Source organism: Anser anser, assembly GCF_964211835.1.
Source record: "Anser anser genome assembly, chromosome: 1".
NCBI lineage: Eukaryota > Metazoa > Chordata > Aves > Anseriformes > Anatidae > Anser > Anser anser.
The window spans coordinates 200,742,863-200,763,958 of NC_139720.1; the positions used below are offsets into that span (position 1 = coordinate 200,742,863).

At 54.1% G+C, this 21,096-nt stretch overlaps 1 protein-coding gene across 1 annotated transcript; it reads right to left on the bottom strand.

Annotated features, from left to right (window-relative positions):
- Positions 1 to 1,023: 1,023 nt before the first annotated feature.
- ENDOD1 (endonuclease domain containing 1) lies at positions 1,024 to 11,501 on the bottom strand. Its single transcript, XM_083821675.1, has 2 exons — positions 10,153 to 11,501; positions 1,024 to 4,182 (listed from the first exon to the last, which is right to left on the bottom strand). Exons 1-2 carry the CDS (start codon positions 10,495 to 10,497, stop codon positions 3,061 to 3,063), a joined length of 1,467 nt encoding a protein of 488 aa, XP_083677801.1. The 5' UTR covers positions 10,498 to 11,501; the 3' UTR covers positions 1,024 to 3,060.
- Positions 11,502 to 21,096: the final 9,595 nt, after the last annotated feature.

The window sequence follows — 21,096 nt, forward strand, 5'->3', positions numbered from 1 at the left end:
CCCTTCTGAGCTGCAGCAGCCCCTGTCTGCAGAGAGGAAGCGCTGGAGATCTGTGCAGAGAGGAGCAGCTCCAAAATGTCCAATGGCACCACGGTGGGACTGGGAGGACCTGAGCCCAGTGCTGGGGGCTGTGACTCGTGCTGCCAGGGCTGCTGTGCTTATAGGGCATGGCTCGTTTCTCTGGGCCCAACCCCAGAGCGAAGATAACTGCGATCAGGGTCACATCGGGGTGCGCAGAAGCTCCTGTGCTGAAGGGCTGGGTGATCTGGTTGAGGCGAGATCATTTCACATCGCCTTCCCTGCCCTGTGAGTGACTCGTAATCATCCCCGTAAAGATAAGGACGGTCAGCCCTTTGCCTCCTGGTCCACCTGTGGCTGAGGGCTCCTCTTCTGTGCACTGAGGCATCTGCGCTAAGCAGGTGCCCACACCTTGCTTACTCACCCCCGGCTGTCTGTGGTCGGTGGAGGAGAGCAGCTACTCCTAGGGGGTAACTGGTCTTCTAAAGATCTGCTCATACTGGCCAAGTGAGCAGCATCCCACAAAAGTGAGTTTTTCTCCCTACCAGCTGCAAAACAGCCAAGGTGACCTGCCCAGGTGCAGCCACTGAGGGCCAGTCTCCTCCTTTTCTTCTGCTGCCGCAAGCCCCAGCCAACGTGGGCAGAGGGAGCTGATGGCCACATAGAGCAGGGGAGCCCACAGCCCCCATTCCTGCACCTGGAAACCTCCTTTCCTGCTCCCGTCCTGTCCCACCTCACGCCAGCGTGTCTGAGCACACACCTCTTTTGGCACTTACGTAGCTGAACGTGTCGCCTGCAACCCCCAGCTCTTACCTACATACTCCGTAGCCTAATGAATGCGTTTTTGAAAATGCGAAGGTGTTTTAAAAGTAGAAAAGGGCCATTAATATCAGATGTCAGGCCCTAACAAAGAGCAACTATGCTGCTCTTACTTTCCTGATTAGCCTGAGCTCGCTGGGCTGCATTATCTTGTTTGCAACTGGGACAGAAATGTGATACCAGTCCTTCTTTGGAAAAGTAACTTTTATTTTGTTAAAGCCGTACATTTCCTAGGACAGAGTAAAGCTCACAAGCCATAAATCATGCCCAGATAAGAATAATCTGAAGCAATAGTCTGTAGCAGGATGTTGCTTGTTCTGTAACAATTACTGGGTATTTCAGGCAGATTTCCCACTGCCTGCTCAGACATGCAGCAGAGAAGAAAAACGACCTGTGCTGGTTAGGGTTCGTCACGGTTGAAATCTGAGCGTGTTCAGACCGTTTCAATACAGCCCCGCGTCTGCCCAAACCCTCCAGTGCTGCAGCCTCCTGGGTGGAAAGGGCCCTGCAACCAGGCTGCAGCGCGGAGACGTGCCCGTGGGCTGGCCTGAACCTCGCTGGGCTGGGTGGCAACGGTGGTGGAGATGTGGCCACACCGACGTCCCGGTGTGCTGGGCATCGCCCTCGCGCCAGGCACGGCTCGGGCAGGCCACAGGCCATGCATAAGGCATGAGAGGGGCACGTGGGGGGGCAGCTTGGGTTGCGTTTGCGTGTTAGATGCTGAGTTGGGTCTGGGTGCAGGGGGGGTTGCTGCCTCTCTGCTGGGAGCCGCGACCGTGCCCCTGGAATCCAAATCCCTCTAGTGACAGCTTCAGGACAAAGGAGGGATTTGTCATATATTGCTGACTTTACCTGATTAGACCCCGATGAGCACAAAAAGTTGCCTTCCCTCATGAAGGAAGCCAGCGCTGCTTGCCGGGAGGCCACCTTTCCTCCTTAAAGCAATCCTTTCGTGGGGTGCTTGGAGGGGGCTGTCCCCAGCCACCTTAGGGGGGGAGAAATCCTTCCCTCAGAGGGTGGTGAGGCCCTGGCACAGGCTGCCCAGAGAAGCTGTGGATGCCCCATCCCTGGAGGTGCTCAAGGCCAGGCTGGATGGGGCTTTGGGCAACAAGCAGCAAAACTCCCCCCATGCTCCCTGCTCATCGCCTGCCCCATGTTCCCCAGGTGCCTTTCGGTAAGGACATCACTGCTGCCACCGAGCCAGGCTGCTGGGAAAGGCAGAGCCACTTTTCTTCTGTCCTGCAGAAAAGCACGGGAGGACCACTTTCTCCACCTGAGCTGGACTTTCACAGCACGCCTAAGGAGGATAGCCACAACATTTCCAATTCCCCGCCTGGGCACCATCCTGCAGCACGGAGGCGTTGTTGTGTGTTGGATGAACTGATAGCCCTGAACAGAGGCAGGGCAGGCCGGTCACTGACAGATGGGGTTGACTCAAAGCCAAAATCATGACCCACGAGGTTCTACCAGGCTTTGGAGCCCACCAGCCAGGGCGAGGAATTGGGGCTGAGATCTTCAGTGGTCACCGGGGAGCGAGGAACAGCTCAGGGGAATTGAGCTTGGTATGGCAAAGGGGAAATGTTTTCCCCCTGTAGGAAAGAACTAGAAGCTGGTGTTTCCTCACAGCAAGATCCGCATGGTTTCAGCTGCCTTGAAGGGCCAAGGCCCAGGAGCTACGAAGCACGCCCGGCCAAATTCCTCCTCGGGCTCCACCGACAGGACCCAGAGAAGCAAGCAGTGCGACCAGCAGCAGGACCCAGCCCCCTTCCCTCCCCGCTGCCCAACCCCTAACCCCCGCACCCTGCTCTCCTTTTCCCTTCTGCAGGCTTCAGAAACTGAATTCCCCCCCAGACGAGAACCTCCACCCCACGGGATGTGCTTCTGCAGGGGCGCATAGGTCTCAGTGCTATCTCAGTGGGAAAGCAACAGCCTCGTGCCACGCTTAGAGAGCATCCCCCAGAGGAAGCAGCTTGGAATCTGCAAACCACAGAAACTTTGTGACCCGCACCGACAGGATCCGAATGCTTTAAAATAGACAGAGTTTGAGTTGCAGCGGTGGTGTCCCCTGACAAAGTTACCTCGGCCCTCCCTGTTACTCCCCGGTTGGTTCATTATTATTAACGTCACTACAATAAATACCAGAATGAAATTGACAGCGTTTGGCCACGTATCTTAAAGCTCCTCTTTCACTTTACGTCTTTGCGGCCTTGATTTCTACCCCCGTCAGTCACCTGAGGAGCCTTTAGGGACAAACCGTTTGGCTATGTGGCTAGCCACGTAATAAAAGCCGTGCAGAAGACTGGCTGTGGCATCAACGGCCAGCGAGAAGGTGCCACCGATCCCGGCGGCCAGGTCTTTGAGGACAGAGGGGATGGCACAGATGGAGTAGTACGGGAAAGCAGCGAGGTGGAGGACAAACCCCACGGGGATGCGCAGAATCCTGTAGGTGAGGAACGCCACGTCTTGAACGATTTCCAGAAAGCCCAGGAAGATGTTGGTGACAACCCTTCCCAAGTCGTAGGGGATGCTGATGAGCACCATGCTGATGGCTTTGAGGAAGGACACCACCCGGTTCCACAGGCTGTAGACTCCGTCCAGAACAGTGCTGCCAACCCGCTTGATAACAAGCCACAGGAAATAAAACGTATATTTCACCAGCTCCACAAACAGGTAGATGAGGAGTTCCAGAAGTTTGATGAAAGGGGTGGCAATGATGCCAGCCACTTTTCTCACCAAGCCACTCTCCTTTTCACTCGTTCCTACTTGTCCCCCGGACCGGATCTGGCCGACAGCTTGCAGTATTGCTTCCACTTTCTCCTTGTTTTTGGTGTCTTCTCCACAGTTGCCCTTGAAGAGGTCAACCCCTGCTAGGAGCTGCTTCTCCAGCTCGCCCACCGTGAGGTCTGCCAAACTGTTTTCATCGCTGATTTTTTTCACCAGCCCTAGAGACCACCCCTCCGCAGCGTCACAGCACGCTGCCAGCCACAGCGCCTCGGGCACCGACACCTTGCCTTTGACCCGGACACTGGAAGGAATCGCGCCCGCAAGGAGATACAGATGGTCCTTCTTGGAACAGTGAGGGGCCAGGGCTTGCTCCACCACCCTCCCGATGTCTCTGTGCCAGGTTTTGCTCAGAGAGGGACTCAGGGGGACGGCGTTCGTGAGCGTGTAGGTGGCCATCTGGAAGTCTTCCTCGTTGAGCAGGCTGGGGTTCAGCAGCCCTCGCTCGTAGCCAGAGCCCACGTAGTCCGAGGTCAGGGCTTGGTTGGCACCAAGGTTGGCCACCGTGCCAACGAGATCAGCTTCAAGCACCATCTCGTGCTGGTCGTTGTCTGGGTCGTCTATCTGAAATGGCAGAGAGAAGAGTTAGTGCGTGCAATTTGCCTTCCTAAAACACGGTGTAAAATGAGCCCTGAAGTGTCTTCTCCATGAGGGCTGCTACTGCACGCTACGGATCACACCCTGAGATCCTTCCTCGTTGTCCTTGCAGCTGCTCGGGGGAGCATACACCGCACTTCGTTGTCCTGCCAAACGCATTTAGGCAGCCAGGGCTGGTCGCAGCTCTCCACTCTGGCCTGCAGCACAGGGCAGCCTCCGGCATCTCACCAGCCACCCTCCACTAAGCCTCCAACTTGTGTTGTTTTTTTTTTCTAGAAGAGATGTTTGGTATGGCTAAGGGAAAACCTGGAAGTGATTTTTAACAGATGGCTTGATTTAGAGCCATGTTCTCAGCTCCTCAGGTGGTCACACCTCCAAGCACTGCAGCACTTTTAATTCCAACAAGCCACCCAGAGTCCCTGAACTATCAAATCTAAGTAATGAAGGAAAAAATCCACGACACGTAGGATGCCTAGAGAAGGCATTTACCCCTCTGCACTCATAGAATAGGTCGGACACGGTGGCGGGTGACCTGAATTTCACTGCCTTGACCGCAGACGTGCCAGCGAGCTCCGGGCTTGTCATTAGCAGTCTGAACCTCGTCTTTAATGACCTCCCAGCATCATGTGGGCGAGGACGCTGTCGCCGCAGGTCCTCAGTGGAATCCGTGCTATGTGCCCGTGTCTGTCCTTCCCACCCGCCAGACCCCGAGGCGGTAACAGCCCCTCCTGGCGCCTTGCACGCAGCCGGGCCAGGAGGTAATAAGCGGTGGGAGCAGGAGATTTTGGGCACCGCGGTGCGCTCAGGGCTTTCCCAGGCGGCCGCAGCTCTGCCTGCTCCTTAGTCACCCCTCTCGACACCGCAGCCTCTCCAGATTGCCATTTTCTTCCCCAGATTAGAGGGTGAGCGTGCTGGTAGCAACTCAGGGGTGGCAGGCGGGCTCCGGCAGTCACCGCCTCGTGTTGTCTCTGTTTCTGCTCCCAACATTGTGCTGGCCCGATTAAATTGTTCTCTTGGCTCCTGGCCCCTAGACCGTTCACTGCACTGAATAATACGTATTTCTGAGACATATAGGGCAAAAAGTTCGTATTCTACCTTGAATCACCCCCATCACCCTTCCTGGTCCCTTGGCTCTCCCGCAGCTGGACAGATGTCCACTACTTAGGTGCTTTAAACTTACACGGCGCTGGCACCCCCTCGGTGCCACAGCTCCTGCACCACCTCCCCTGCACTCTGCGCTCAGTGTAGGCGGCCAGCCATCAGCCCCGCTGTACAAACCGTGGTTTGGTCGCTTCTCGCATCAGGCAAGCCCCTGCAGGCTGGCCTCAGGGCTGCCTCTGCAGCAGGGCCGGTCAGGGTGCCAGCACAAGGCATGTCACAGGGCTGCATTACCCCCGGCTGCCGGCTAGGAGGGTTCTTGCTTCGTTTTGAAACAGCCGGGGCTTACTGCTTCGGGACTGGCAGGCTTCCTACGTGCGGATGCACAAGTCTTAGCTTTCTCTGAAGGCTGCACTTAAAAAGCCTTCTGCCTTACTCCGCACCCCTTGCTCAGACAGCACAAGCTCGCCCTAGAGCTTCTGGGCTGCAGCTGGGCAGCGTTTTGCTGCCTTGCACACCACAGGATCACAGTCCCTCCCTGCCACCCTCCCTGTTTTCCCTGTTTCGATAAGATCACGGTGTTGTGCCCCCTTCTGAGCCTAACACCCTTCCAGGGTGGGAGCTCTTGTCCCTTCTTGCTCCCATTGCAGTGCTGCAGCCCCTTTCCTGCTCAGGACCCTACAGCCTTCTTGACAGCCTAAAGGGCATTCAGTCTGTCAAGAAGGGGGCAGACCGAGGTGCTGTCCCCCCAACACGGAGAGCTGAGACCACTCAGCTCTGCCTCCTTGCAGGGAATCCCAGCCTGCAAGCAGCAGATGGCGTAGACCTGCATTTCTCTGGTGAGGAGCTGATGCATGCATTCCTGGAGGTGCCTATCAAGCAAATATGTGCCCGGTTACCTGTTCGGCTGCAGGGATTTGCACATACCACTGGGATTGTTTGGGTGCAGTTAGGAAAGAACACAAAAAATGTGGCTGTGTGCATGCGTAAGGCTCTGACATCACCGCGCGCTGGTGCTTATAATAACTCACGGTGTGGTTTGTAATCACTCACGCATTGCTGAGTGCTTCGTGCCTCCTGTAACTCAGCCCCAAAGGCATGCCGGCTCCTGTGCTGTATCTAACCTGCACGCAAGCTGCCTCTCCTCACTGCTCCAAAAAGCCTTTGGGTTGTGTCGCAGCAAGAGCCTAGCTGCGTCCATGGAGCCGGCCGCAATCCACCTGCTGAAATACCCTGCGAGAGCTCGGGGCAAGATCCAAGCAGACAAGTAAACACCTCATTCCCGGGGGGACTTAAAAATAAATTATGCATCCAAGCACCTGTGCAGAATCGAGTCCAAGCACCTACCAATATTAAATGTGCCTCGTAAAGTGGGGGTTGCCATTTTGCAGAAGGGGGTGAACCGCATGCTGAGGGCTCTGTTGTAGGACGCTCATGGGTGGCTCCAGGAGCACCTGCTTCTCTCGATGGCCTACCAAGGCTGCGAGGAAAGGCAGCTCGGATGTAACTACGGCTGGGTGATGCAAATCCCACCTTGGTCCTCTGGCTGATGGAAATCGTCCATCAGATGGAAACACAAGGCGACTCACCCAGCCTGTCCTATTTTGGGAGAGGAAAAGCAACTCCTGTGTTCTCCCTCTCTCTCAAGCCAAGACCCTGACCAAACCACAGGCTTTCAGATGACCAAAACATGACAAGGTGAAAGCCATCGTAGTGGCTTGCTCTTAACCCTAACAAGTCAGCAATAGAGCAGGTTTGGGGACCAAAGCCTGGGGGCTTCCCATCAGTGTCCTGCTCATCAGGACACTCCTGGCCTCTCATTTTTCAGCAGTCCTGGTTCCTGGATTAATTCACTGTTTCCAGCTGCCAATCGGCACTGGGTGTAGCTGACATTCCTCTTATTTCTCATCCGATGACTACCTCGGTGCTACATTTGGCATTTGTTTCTGGTACACGCATTCCTGAGGAGGTAGGCATACAGGGAGCGAGACAGTGCCCTCACAACATAGATCACGATCTGTTATAAAAACAACAAAAAAATGCACATGACAACCCTGAGTCACTCACCAGCGTGCAGAGGGCATTTTTATAGTGATTTCCTCCTGCTTGCTGTCTCTCTGCGTGTGGGTGTGCATGCACACAGAAATAAGTGCATGCCACTGCACAGTTCAGCCTCTTTGTACCTGGCTATCCCTGTCTCAGCGAGGAAGTTATGCAGAAAACAGCACAATCTTTCAGGGCCTTGCTGCAGAGCCCGTGTTGTGAAGAGCTCCCTTTAGGGACCAGCTGACCTTTCTTCTTTACCTGACTCAGCCTTGATAGGAATACACATGGATAGGTACAAAATCCGTTCTCCACTTTCCCCTCCTGCATCAGTGTTGACCTGAGCCTTGCTGCACACCTAAGGCACGGTCCCTCTGAGCCAGAAAGACCACAAGAGCCCTGTCCCACCAGCTGACAGCCTTGCCCCAGCCTTCCTTCCTCCCCCTCCAGCCTTTACCTGGGGGAGCCTGCAGCCCCATAAGGCGTTCAGCATTGAGTTAGCAAGGGACGAGTTCTCCACTACACGCTGTTGATCAAAACCACCATGAAACTGGCTCCAGTGGGGGATTTGGGTAGGCAGGAGGGAGATGATCTTTGCTCTGCCCTCCCTCTTCCCCCAGTAAAGCCACCTGATGTGGCACAGGGGCTTTCAGACACAGGGCTCAGTGATGTCCCCATCCACAGTGAAGCCTCCTCCAAGCTGCCCATACTGGGATCTTTCCTTAGCTGTCCCCTTCACTACGGTCCAGGACCTCATCTTGTTTCACTCGGTGAGGCTTCTTTCACCTGAAGCTCACTGGTCCCCAGTACAGACCTACATCTTAATCAGGAATCAGACAAGGGAAAATGTGGAGCATCCGTTCAAGTGTGTGCCATGGTGTCAGTTAAAGGATGCTTTTGAGTCAAAAAAAAAGAACAAAACAAGCAAACAAATTACTCAGAAAACAACAGAAAGGAGGAAGGAGGGAGGTGAGAGAGTCCAGGAGATTTTTTTCTGTTTAGCACAGGTGAGAGCAGCTTGCTCTGTGGAAGAAAAGTTCTCAAAGCCCTCAGCTATCTCACACTGTCACTGATCAGCACAGCCGAGTGTCAGCTAGGAGCAACCTATTCCCACAGCATCGCACAGGGCTTCACTGGTGGGAAGCCACAGAAACTCAAGGTAGAATTATCTTCTGCTACTTTAAAGCCATTCCCCCTTGTCCTATCACCGCACCCCCTGACAAAGAGTCCCTCCCCAGCTTTCCTGTAGCCCCCTTTAGGTACTGGCAGGCCGCTGTAAGGTCTCCCCGGAGCCTTCTCTTCTCCGGGCTGAACAACCCCAACTCCCTCAGCCTGCCTTCAGGGGATGTAGAGCCAAGCCAACTGTTTCTGGGGCTGAGGCAAGTTTCTGAGGCAGGACACACAAGGTTTGGGGCTGAGGAGCATTAGCAGGGACAACCACGAGGTGGTCGAGGCGTGAGGGCCAGGTGAACGGGACGAAGGGAGGTGCTGGAGAAGCGGGCAGGGAAGGTGCGGTGACAGGACTGCCAGGCGCTGGAAGGCTGCCCGAGCAGGTCGGTGAGTCAGGCCGTGAGGAGCAGGAGGAGGCATGGTGGCCAGAGGTGACGACGGGCCTCAAGGACGCCATCTTGGCCACCTTGCCTCGCCGTCCCCACTCTGACAGCAGTTGCTTGCTCGGCTAGGTGCAGTTTGTGCTCTAAAAACTCCTCACCCTTCCTCATCTCCATAAGAGCAGTCTGCTAAAATCTATCTTCTGTCTCCAAAGGGCAAGAGGACACCTCTCACAGGCATACGCATGGTGGAAGGAGGGCACACCAGCCTAGCCCTGAGGTGAGTCAGAGGTGAGGACAGGGCCACCAGCTCTCAGTCTCCCCTTCCCCTGACCTTCTGGTCCTGGTGTCTCGTCACCCAAATGGGGGCCACCAGCATGACAGCCACTCTCCTGGGACAAGGGGGGCTCTCCCATCCTGCCTGCATACAGCAACCACGCCCCAGCACCCAGCTCAGCACCCTGCCCTCACCCTGCGCCTGCCTCGGCTCTGAGCTCAGCTAGGGTGCTACAAAACAATCACTGCTAGAAATTTTGAAATGTAGGGAAAAAATAGTTAAGGAAGAGTTCAGGTGAGGCATACTTGTTCCCATAAGGCACCAGCAATTTTTTAAGGATTTGTTTTAAATATAACAGACTCATGGAGCTGCTTGAACACGGTGAATGCCAGGGGAGACAAACCCCACCGAGGCTGCAGCAACGCTCGGGTTGCACCACACACCTGGCTGCGGGACACGGCACCTCCCTTCCCTGCCTAAATCTGCAGCCGAGGCACACTGTAACACTGCGAGTCAAGGTGGCGAGCCACAAGCACACACTTTGTCCGCGCCGTGAGGCTAAACAGCTCTTATCAGCACCGGGGTCGGGCTGGCAGCAGAGCAAACTTCAGCTTGGCGCTGAGATGTTTAACCCCGTCACCCACCGGCAGTGCTGCCCTGCCAGCGAGGCAGGGCAGAGGGACATCTAGTGCAGGGGTGGCTTTCCTTGCCCCCGCGCTGCGTTTCACACCCAAAAACCTCCCAGCTCTCCTGACAAGCTCCGTGGGACCAGGAACTGTTTGTTTGTTCAGTTCCAAGCGCTAAAATATCTAAGTTCTGCTCATGGGAAATTAATATCAAAAGGGGGGGTCACAAACATCCACAGAGCTCCAGGATCTTTTGTTAAAATCCTCCCCCCAGCTAACAGCTTCACACCAGGAAATGTGCCCAGAAAACATTTGATTTACAGCGAAGGAAACACTGACTTACCTGTGGCTCGACCAGCCAGCTCTCCTCCTCATTTTGGGCTGCTTTTGTGTATTTAAAAGCTGAATAAAGAGGGATTTTGTCCTTGGTACTGTAGAGGGTTGCAAAGCGCGGCTCCCTGTTGTACTGCTGACAGATTTTCACGTGGAAGGGCTCAGTGAATCCTTCTGGTGGGACTTGTCCGGGGAAAAACACGTTGCACTCAGCAAAACCAGCCTCGTCCTCTCCAACGACTCTGCCCTGGGAGAAGCCGGGGAAAACCGAGATGCAAAGCCAAAATAAAATTGACGTCTTCATGGTCCACTCCCGGGAGCTGTCTGTTTGCGCTGGATACGGCGAAGGACCCATGCTCTGCGTCCATGCAGCGGCAGAGCCAGAAAGGGTCTGGAATTGGGGTGTAGCGTGCGAGGGAAATGAAATCTGAAACCCGCGGGTCCCTGCGGGGAGCGAGCGCTTCTGCAGGCAGCAGCCACACGCCAGCGATGCCTCACCGACACCCGCCGCGGGCACCGCGGTCCCGAGGAGGTGATGCCGGCCAACCCAAAATCATCGGGGCTAATAAGGAGGAGGAGGAGGAAAGCCCTCGGTGGTGCTGGTCGGAAGCTGAGCAGCACCAGCGGGGTGTGGTGTCTGCATTGCAGCACAGTCCCCGGGAGGAATTTTGGCTGACGCAGCCAGAAATCTTCCTGGGGCTGCCAGGGGGGATGCTGCAAAGTCGGATCCACCGCCCAGAAGAAGGTGTGGGCTGCTCTGCCCAGCCACGAGCCTGGCCGAGGGAGTGGGAGGAAGGGAGAGGAGAGGAAAGAGAGAGGCAGCAGGTTACTAATGCTGCTGGGAACGCACTTTGCCCCTTTTAGGGGTGTCTATCATCGCTATTGCTGCCAGCACTGTGCTACGCAGGAGCCCGGGAATGGCACTCTCCTGGAGCTGGATGGGGCATCCGAAATCCTGCTGCAGAGCAGCATCAGCACACCTTGGCAGAACCTCCCCTGCGGGAGGCAGAAAGGCAGAGACCCTTGGATCACACGCCCCAGTCACAGCCGTCTCTGGATGCCTGACCAAACATAGAACTGACAAAAAAAAATCTGTCTAAAGGGAATGAAAACACTGCTCAAGTTTATGATCAGCAGAGCTATCACCTGCCCTATACCAGACTTCTTCTGGGCAAAAGGCTGTATTACTTCGGTGACTGGGAAAATTAATGCTCTCACAATAGTGGGGATGGAAAGGAGGCTGCACAGCATTTCCTCAGGGTCAAGAAAATGTGCAGTTTCCCACCCTAGAAGTTAAATATGATCAGATGTATTGCCGACAGCACCTTAAAAAATACGAGGTGCTGAAAGCTCACAGGTTGTTTTCAGACAAAGCTGTCTCATATCATCGCAGCGATTTCCAAGCAACAGTCCCCAGGTTCAATCAGCTCTCAGCTGCAAATGAGGCTATATTGCAAATATAGCCCATATTGTACGTGACGCAACGGGACGGAGGGTTGCTAAAGCTCCTGCCCAAGGTCAGAGAAGGAGCCTGTAAAAGTGCTAAAAATAATCCGGGCTCTAAGACTCTCATTCCTGCACTGGGGGATGACTTGAGTAGCATGGCGAGGAAGTACGTCAGTGCCATTTTTTGTGATGTTATCAGCTGGGGGAGACAGAGGCGGGCTGGACAGGCTGGGGAATGGCAGGAAATGCAGTAAGTGGCTTGTTTGGTTTGCAGGCAGATGCCTGGTTACCCAGCCCTGGCAGAAAGAGTTAGTCATGTGCAGGAAAGATGATGGGAATGAAAACACAGACGCAGCCCAGCCAGAACACAGCAGCTCCAAAGGGCAGGCTGAACATTTCGTTTTCCCAAATGTAAAAAAAAAAAAAACTCCTGGGAAACTGAAAACTGAAGCTAAACCTGAACTATTTGATGTTTATCTGACCTCAGGCTTGCAATTATCAGCAGAATAAAATATTTTCACACATGCGGTAAGTCCAGTGAAAGTGAGGCAATGCTTTTAAATATCCCACTCCAGGACTGCTCTGCATTATTCCCAAGCTAGGCACGGTCCCAAGGCAGTGGAAAGCAGCTTGAGGTGTCTCGAGATAGGCATGACAGCAAGCAGCACGCCGAGCAGATGGATGACTCCCACCAGCAAACAGGGACATCCTGCCTCTCTCCTGGACCTGCACATCTGCCCCCTGCCTCCAAGGGCACCCCAGCCTCACCGGGATGCACAGCCCCAAACTGCCTTCCTAGCCTCAAGGGTCCCTTATCTGCTTATCTGGATCTTTCTTTCCTTTCAGGCTGTGAGGCTGGGCTACACCTGCCTTTATTTTCTATCTACCAGCAAATAGGTAGCCCTTGGCTCAGCTTGAAGAGGGCTTGGGATCTCCTTTCCCATGAAGACCATCAGTGTGAAACCCAACACAGACCAAGGGGTGACACTGCGATAAGCCCAAGAGGGCTGGCGGTGAAGGCAAACGCTTGTGTTTGATGTGATGGAGAAGAGGGAGCCCGCAGAAGATGCGTGGAAGATGCAAAGAGGCAGGTGATGTGGTTAAAGGGAAGAAAAGCGATATCTCAGCAGCAGGAGAAGGTGTGTGGGAGGAGAGGAAAGGCTGCACATGAGATTCCCTGCACGCTGAATTGGCAAGGAGTACCAGAAAGTGCAAGGGGGAGAAGAGATTTAAGACAGAGAGACAAAAGGGCAAGAAAAAAAAGGTGAGGCTCTACAAATGTTTGGGAGGGGGGAGAAGGAGGAGATTGGGGCAAAATAATTGCCCCAGTTGCATTCCATAAAACTGGAGAATAGGACAGGTCAAGTGAAGAAATAAGAGACTGCTGAGGAAAGCAGTCTCCTTCTGTGAGAAGAAAATGAGAAGAACATGAGAAGAAGGGGGAAAGGAAAGTGAAAAGCAGCTTTCACCCATCTTTATTACCCTAATGAGGATGACCTCCTCCCCAAGGGTCTCAAGCACTAAGCTCAATATCTCTGTGTGCAAAACGAACCTAAAAACCATGCCAGGATCCAAACCCTGTAGCAACAAGAAGCCACCAGGGTTGTCTGCCTGCTTTCCCACACCGTGCCTCCAGCCCGGTCTCTCTGTTCACATGGTTGACACCGGACTTGCTGCAAATAGCTCCTTTCTCCTCACATGCTCGACCCTTCTAGGCTGGTCTTTCAAAACATACTCGACTCTAAATATTTCTCCAGGCTAGATCTCCTGCCTCCTGCCATGACCTCCGGGTGCTGTATGTGGCTGTCCTGTTCTTCTGGGAAGAAAATAAAGAAGAAAGTGACTCCGAGGGCAAACGGTCCTGCTGGAAGCAACACCATTTGATTCAGTGGAGACACCGCTGCCGAAGATTTGGCTCGGAGCAAGGCAGTCCCAGCAGACACGCCACGGCATCTCAGAGAGCACTTCTGTCTCTTCCTTGTCTCATGGGGATGGAGTCTCTTTTTAAAATTAGTTTCAAAACTCAGTCTGGGAAAGAAGCCCAGTGCTGAGCTAGGGAGAAAAGCAGGAGTGAAAACGTTTTCTGGCTAAAACTAAGAGATTCATTGATGGGAGGGAGAGGACGCAGAAGGAAAATAAACTCTTTAGGGACTTGTGTTTAGGGACTGTGTTAGCAGCACATTGTTGCAATTTTAAGTCCCACTTTAAACCAGGTCTTTTTGACAGTTTCTGCTGCTTACTCTCCAGATTACAAAGAAGATGGAGAGCAACTTGGGTAGATAGTGATAGGACAAGGGGGAATGGTTTTAAACTAAAAGAAGGGAGGTTTAGATCAGATATAAGGAGGAAATCCTTCCCTCAGAGGGTGGTGAGGCCCTGGCCCAGGCTGCCCAGAGAAGCTGTGGATGCCCCATCCCTGGAGGTGCTCAAGGCCAGGCTGGATGGGGCTTTGGGCAACCTGGGCTGGTGGGAGGTGTCCCTGCCCATGGCAGGGGGGTGGAATTAGATGATCTTTAAGGTCCCTCCCAACCCAAACCATTCTCTGATTCTGTGATTCTACTTCTTAGATGTCCACCCAGACACCTTCCCGCCTTCCCCATGGTGCCCTTCATGCGCCACTGAGAGCTGCTTCATTGCTCTCCTTCTGCCGTGATGCTTACAGAACAGGGTGGGCCAGCAAGAGGCCACCAAACCCCCTGAACCACCAGGGATGCTGACCTGGTTCCTAAACTATAGCGTCCCTCTTAGGACAGGGACCAGTTCTGGGTCTGTACAAAAGCTTGCACAGCGGGAGTCTGGTCCTGACAGGACCAAACCAGGAATTTTTAATGCATTGCATAAGTACTGGATGTAACTAATGAAATCCAGAAGGTACATCCTTTAGCACCTTATCACAGCCTTCAGACTCCAAATCTCTCTTCAACTGAAGGGACCAGAAAACAAGAGTTATGAGGAGTGGCTGAGGGAACTGGGGTTGTTTCGTCTGGAGAAGAGGAGGCTCAGGGGAGACCTGATTGCTCTCTACCGCTACCTGAAAGGAGCTTGCAGTGAGAGGGGTGCTGGTCTCTTTTCTCAGGTGACAAGTGATAGGATGCGAGGAAACAGTCTCAAGTTGTGCCAGGGGAGGTTTAGACTGGACTTTAGGCAGGATTTTTTCATGGAAAAGGTGGTCAAGCATTGGAACGGGCTGCCCAGGGAAGTGGTGGAGTCCCCGTCCCCAGAGGTATGTAAGAGAAGTGTGGACATGGCAGTAAGGGATGTGGTTTAGTGGTGGGACTCGGTAGGTCAGGGTGATGGTTGGATGTAATGATCCTGAAGGTCTTTTACAACCTAAGTGATTCTACGAGTCTGTGATAATCCCCAGACTGTTAGAAACACGCACAAAAATGATCCTGTGTTTGACAGCCACAGTTAGATAGCACGAGTCAATCTTTTTAACAGTGTGAATGTTTAACAATTGGATTGAGTTATTTAGAGATGTGCTGAAAACTCCAACACTTCCATGCTTTAAATCAAGAGAGAAAGAAACAATGCCTTGTATGACCTTTGCTTTACAGATTGTCATTTTGTCATAGCCACAATAGGTCCTTCACACCTTAAATTTGCTTTGGACAGGGAAGTCAGTCACTTGCATGCTTTCCTTCTAGGTATTATTACTTACTAATTGTCAATATCTGCTATTTTCCAGGCACGGTGTGGTTCAGGCCGTGCTGAGACCTGTGCCAGGTGCTGCCTGAGAACAAGCCGTGGCTATGCCTTGCAGTCTGTGCTGGCAGAAGACTCATGGGTGGGACCGAATTTAGGTACAGGCTTGTTGCGCTTGCATCATCTCCGAAGAGGGAATGAGAAAGCCATAATCCCTGAGAAAGCCAAACCTGCTGGCAGGACCCAGCTTTAATCAGGAGGCAAGAGAGCAGCCGCACCCAGGGCTGCCTGTCTCCAACAGCAATGTCTGGGAACTGAGCGGTGGGAGGAGGAATGAGATATTCTGCATTAAAGGCTTGGCCAGGCAGCACTACGAGATGGGGGGACACAGTTACGGCTTTGTGTGCCCTGTGGGGCCAGTCAGTGGGGTTTTCCTCACCTGCCTTCACGGATAAACAATGGAGATGGAGCAACTCCTTCAGTCTACACAGAGAAACAGGCACTGCAAGGATGGGGGGACTCATCCCATGTGGCTACGTGAGGATGAGATGGCATCCCTGAGACAAAGCTCTGCACCGGCTGTGAAGGGAACCCAGGATGGCTAGAGCTGGTCAGACAAAGCTTGGACAGACTCTGACACATTCCTGCCACCACAGGAACTCACCTCCTTAAAGATGGACTCGTTGGCCATGGCAGGGAAGAGCAAGGAGGTCCTTATCCACACCTCGTTGCTAAAATACACCTAGAGACTGCTGCTAGGCGTATATGTAATATCATATTTTCCACAAGTTACTTCTGACCGTGCTGCTCTTGGCCAATACTGCCTTGGGGCGGACTCAAATGCGAAGAGCACAGCCACCAGCCCCAGGATCCTGTCGCTGCCCTGAGAACACAGCAGAGCTTCTGCTGTCCGTGTGTCCACAACAACACATGTGCTACGGCCAGGCCATGGCTCTTCCCCTTAAAAACAAAAGCAGCAGTGCTTTTAGGCACAATAACTGACAACAGGGTGGAAGGAAGTACTAGTATTAAATTTGTGCTTTAAGTAAATGGGGGGCTGATTGGGATCGCAGGTTAAATTACAAGTGCAATGTTCTAGGTCTCTGGAGAGCAGACCTGGCAGACTTGTGATTTTAAATCAGCTTAAAAGAAGAGGTGGGCTTTGCAGCCTCTCTTCTGGGATCTGCTGCGTAACTGTAATTGATTACTTTGACTGTTTTGACTTTCTTGGGAGGTGCTTTTAACCCGTTGTGGCTGTGTCCAGGTGCCATACTTCAGAAAGAGCATGGAAATCCTGCTTATCCTCAAGTTTTGCAGCCATGACTCCCCTCCTGGCTGCAGGCACACAGCGTAGCTCAGTTTGTTCCTGCTCTCCTAACCTCAGCAGCAGCAGCCAGGAGACCCAGGCTGCAGTCCCTCCTCCACCAGGAGGCAGGAAGGGCTTGGGGTCAGCAGTCCTGCTCCCATCCTAGTGCTCCAGTCACCGTCCTGCTGCCCTGAGCAATTGCTCCTGCTGCTCGGCTGTGCATAAAGTCACCTATCCACAAAATCCAAAGGCAAAACACTTTCTGCACTTCAGTTCTGCAGTTAAAGCACAGGAGGGAGAGACTCACGGCCCAGCCCAGACCGTTGCAGTCCCTTTGAGCATCACTCTCTGTGCCTGTGCCATGGCGTGCTGCTCTCCAGGTCCGGGGACAGGAACCTCCTGAAGAACATCTGGTCTCAGAGCTGCCACACTGGCCGTGGGCAGCAGGCCCCACAGCTGGGCTCTCACCCCAGTCCCAGTGATGGAGCACAAGGCAGTGCAGTACCTCTCTACGGGACTTTAACACCGTGAGCCTGTCTAGCACAGATTACGGGGCTTGCAGCTGGCAAAGAAGCAGTCGGGAGTAGGCAGGCTCTGGACAGAGCGGAGAATGAGAAGTCGAAGGGGGGAAGAGACGGGAACAATGCAGAAAGCACATTCACCACGCTCCGAACATTCCTGCGCAGCCCCACGCCCGCGGCACCAGCACCAGCTGGTCGGTGCCCCCCCTGCAGCTGTGGGGGAATTCCCCTCCAGCTGGATGCGGCACCCTGCACAGGACTGGGCTACTCCTCCTCTACCCCCACTTGACATTTTGTCCACGAGGATGGCGAGATGAAGTTACTACGGGCACGCTAACGCAGGGATGGAGGGGAGCGACGGGGTGCCGCCGCTTCGTGTGTGCTTTGGCGTCTGAGCAGCACGAGCCCATCGCGCTGCGGGCCAGGGAGAACGGGAAAGGGAGGCGAGCACAAAGCTCAGTTTCAGTCGCCGCTGCTCAGCAGTGATGATATGAAACAGGCAGCGTCTTGCCGAGACAAGTGAGACACTGCCGCGTCTGTGTGCAGCGCCCTGCTCAGGCACCTCCACTTCTGCAGGAAGGCTGCTCGGAGGCCGCTCATGCCCCTGCGGGGCTCAGCCCTCTGCGGGGCATGCGAGCACCACAAATCCCCCCCAGCCAACCCTGCTAACCTGGGTTTGATGCTCCTAACTAACACAAACTCCTCAAACTTCACCTGAACTCTGCCCACCCCTCCAAAAAATACGGATCAAAACACAGGAAAGGAACAAACAGTGCCAGGCTCATCTCTGCCAGGCAAGGCTTCAGTCATGGTCTGTAACTGATCTTGTAGGAGAAGGCTGCTTCACCCCGAGTCTGGGTCCCACAGCAAGGCTCAGTGTCAGGCCTGGCTCCACCAGAAGTTACGGCTCTGACGGTAAAGTTACAAGGCAAAGTGCTCTCGTGAGGCCCCACCTGGAGCGCTGCTCTCAGCTCTGGGGCCCCCAGCACAAGAAGGACATGGACCTGTTGAAGCAGGTCCAGAGGAGAGCCACAAGGATGATCAGGGGGCTGGAGCACCTCTCCTGCCAAGACGGGCTGAAGGAGTTGGGATTGTTCAGCCTGGAGAAGAGAAGGCTCCGGGGAGACCTTACAGCGGCCTGCCAGTACCTAAAGGGGGCTACAGGAAAGTGGGGGGGGACTCTTTGTCAGGGGGTGCAGTGATAGGACAAGGGGGAATGGCTTTAAACTACAAGAGGGTAGGTTTAGATTAGATATAAGGAGGAAATCCTTCCCTCAGAGGGTGGTGAGGCCCTGGCCCAGGCTGCCCAGAGAAGCTGTGGATGCCCCATCCCTGGAGGTGCTCAAGGCCAGGCTGGATGGGGCTTTGGGCAACCTGGGCTGGTGGGAGGTGTCCCTGCCCATGGCAGGGGGGTGGAGCTGGGTGGGTTTAAGGTCCCTTCCAGCCCAAACCATTCTGTGATTGATTCTATGAAAGCCCTCTGGGCTTCGTAATACAGGAAATCAAATTTCATACGATGCTGCTATATGGGATGTTGCATCTGTAGGTCTCAAAGCAAAAGCCTTTGGTCTGTCATCCATCCTTTTATAAATAAGGAAATGTGCAGGACCTGAGCAGAGGGGGTTACTTTTTCAAGGTCCCCAAACTAAGAGCCATGCCGGGGAGAAAATACAAGTTTCCTTCTCTTCTGCTCTCTGCAAGTCCCCATAAGCAAAGGGCTCCCCTGAGGCTCCAGCAGCTAAAATGCTGTGAATTTATAACCAACAGCTAACGGAGAACCAACCCGGTGGTTCTCACTTCTGTGTCAAGATTGCCTTGTTTTCATAGAATCATAGAAGTTTTCCAAGCTGTTGTTCTTTGTTTCCACTTGGATGGGAGTGAGCTGGCTTCTGCCCATACCCAAGAGGAACAACACGGGTATTTGAGACTCCTCCAGACCCTGCAGTGCCTCAGGACTGAACAAGCACTTTGCAGAGTGTTGGTTCAGGAGCTAAAGGTGGGTTCTTACAGGTGGAGGGCTCGCTGCTGGTTGATACCTTCCAGATCTCCGTGTCACTGCCCACTGGACAGAAAAGGAGCCTTAAGGATTTGCTTAGACTAGTTATGCACTTAGCCTGGAGCCCTGTAAGAGTAATCCTACCTGACACTTAAGCGTCTAAAGGTAGGGAAGAACAGCACATAAACCAAGGACTCGGTAAATATTGGTGAGGAGCTAAAACAGACAAAACTTGTCACACAATATGGGTACTAGCTCCTGATGCAGAGCTGTTGCTGGAAGCTATAGCTGCGCCTGGCTTTTACAGAGCCATGCAATTCTGCCTGATAACGTGGCTTGTGGGGCATTTCACTGGCTTCCTTTGTACTGTATCTACACAGAAAGGACAGAAAGAGAGGAAGTCCGAAGATAGACCACAGTGGTGCGTGGGTGGCAGCCCCTGCCTTCTGGCTGGGCAATAAAATGCCAGTTTTTGAGTCTGGGAACTGCGGTACTGATGCTCCTCCCCGACAGGCCGTGACTGTCATTGTCAGCCAGCGCCGAGAAAAGGATAAAATTAGCTTAGCTATTAGCGGAGCTGTTTGGTTAATGAATCAAACAGCGGGATATTTTTGCCTAATGCTGGATGCAGCCATAGACAGAGGTATGGCCTGGCTGCTCATCTGTATGTAAATATCACATGGCTAAAATTAATTGCTTTGTCCAAGCTCAAAGAAAACATTCGATTTGGTAGAAACAAGGCAGCTTCCACAGGAATGAGCATGCGTCCAAGACCAAGGCCAAGAGGCACGAGCTGTGTGCTCCTCAGTGTCACCCGTGCTCCCAGCACCCTCCCTCCCTCCCTCCTTCCCTTCATTGCTGAGTGCCTTTCGGTTGACATCACGTCTCGGGTGGGAAGTGCACTGGGATCTCAGCAGGGAGCTGTACGCACGGGGAGGCAGAGAGTGGAAGAGGCAGCAAACAGGAGGCATGTGTGGTGGTTCCAGCCGATGGGCAGCTCAGCACCACCACGCTGCTCACTCACGGCCTCTCCTCAAAGGAACATATGACGAAAGGAAAATATGATGAGAAAAGTTCGCGAGTTCAGATAAGGACAGGGAGATTACTTACCTGTCACCCTCACAGGCAAAACAGACTCATCATAATGGAGATGAATGTAATTTGTTGCCTTTTGCTAACAGGCTAGAGCAGTGAGAACTAAAAGCAACCTAAAACCACCTTCACCCCATCCACCCTCTTCCATCTCCTCCCCTACAAACAGCACAGGGGAACAGGGAATGGGGGCTGCGGTCAGTCCCTGATGCTTCGTCTCCGCCGCTCCTTCACGGTCCCTCTCTGCCCCTGCTCCCCGTGGGGTCCCTCCCACGGGATGCCGTCCTTCTCGAACTGAGCCTGCAGGGGCTGCCCACAGGCTGCAGCTCTTCAAGAACTGCTCCCACACGGCTCCGTACCACGGGGTCCATCCCCCAGGAGCAAACTGCTCCAGCACGGGTCCCCCACGGGCGGCAGCTCCCCCCAGACCCCCTGCTCCTGCGTGGGCTCCTCTCCACGGGCTGCAGCTCCGGCCCGGGGCCTGCTCCTGCGGGGGCTCTCCATGGGCCGCAGCCTCCTCCAGGCCACATCCACCTGCTCCACCGGGGGCTCCTCCACGGGCTGCAGCGTGGAGATCTGCTCCGTGTGGGACCCGTGGGCTGCAGGGGGACAGCCTGCTCCACCAGGGGCCTCTCCACAGGCCGCAGGGGAACTTGTGCTGCGTGCCTGGAGCACCTCCTGCCCTCCTGCTGCACTCACCTTGGGGGCTGCAGGGCTGCTTCTCTCTCACTTCTCACCCCTCTCTCCCAGCTGCTGTAGCATAGCAGATTTCCCCTTCCTTCAATCTGCTCTCCCAGAGGCCCAACCACTGTCGCTCATGGCTCGGCTCTGGCCAGGTTTGGTGGGTCCATTTTGGATCCGTCTGGAGCTGGCTCTGATCTGACATGGGGCAGCTGCTGGGCTCTGCTCACAGAGGCCACCCACCCCTGTGGCCTCCCCAACCCTCCC

Coding starts and splice junctions, on each gene's coding strand:
- ENDOD1 (XM_083821675.1), bottom strand. CDS start 10,497: ATGGGTCCTTCGCCGTATCCAGCGCAAACAGACAGCTCCCGGGAGTGG. Junction 4,183..10,152: donor GCTGGCTGGTCGAGCCACAG/GTAAGTCAGTGT, acceptor CTGCCATTTCAG/ATAGACGACCCAGACAACGA.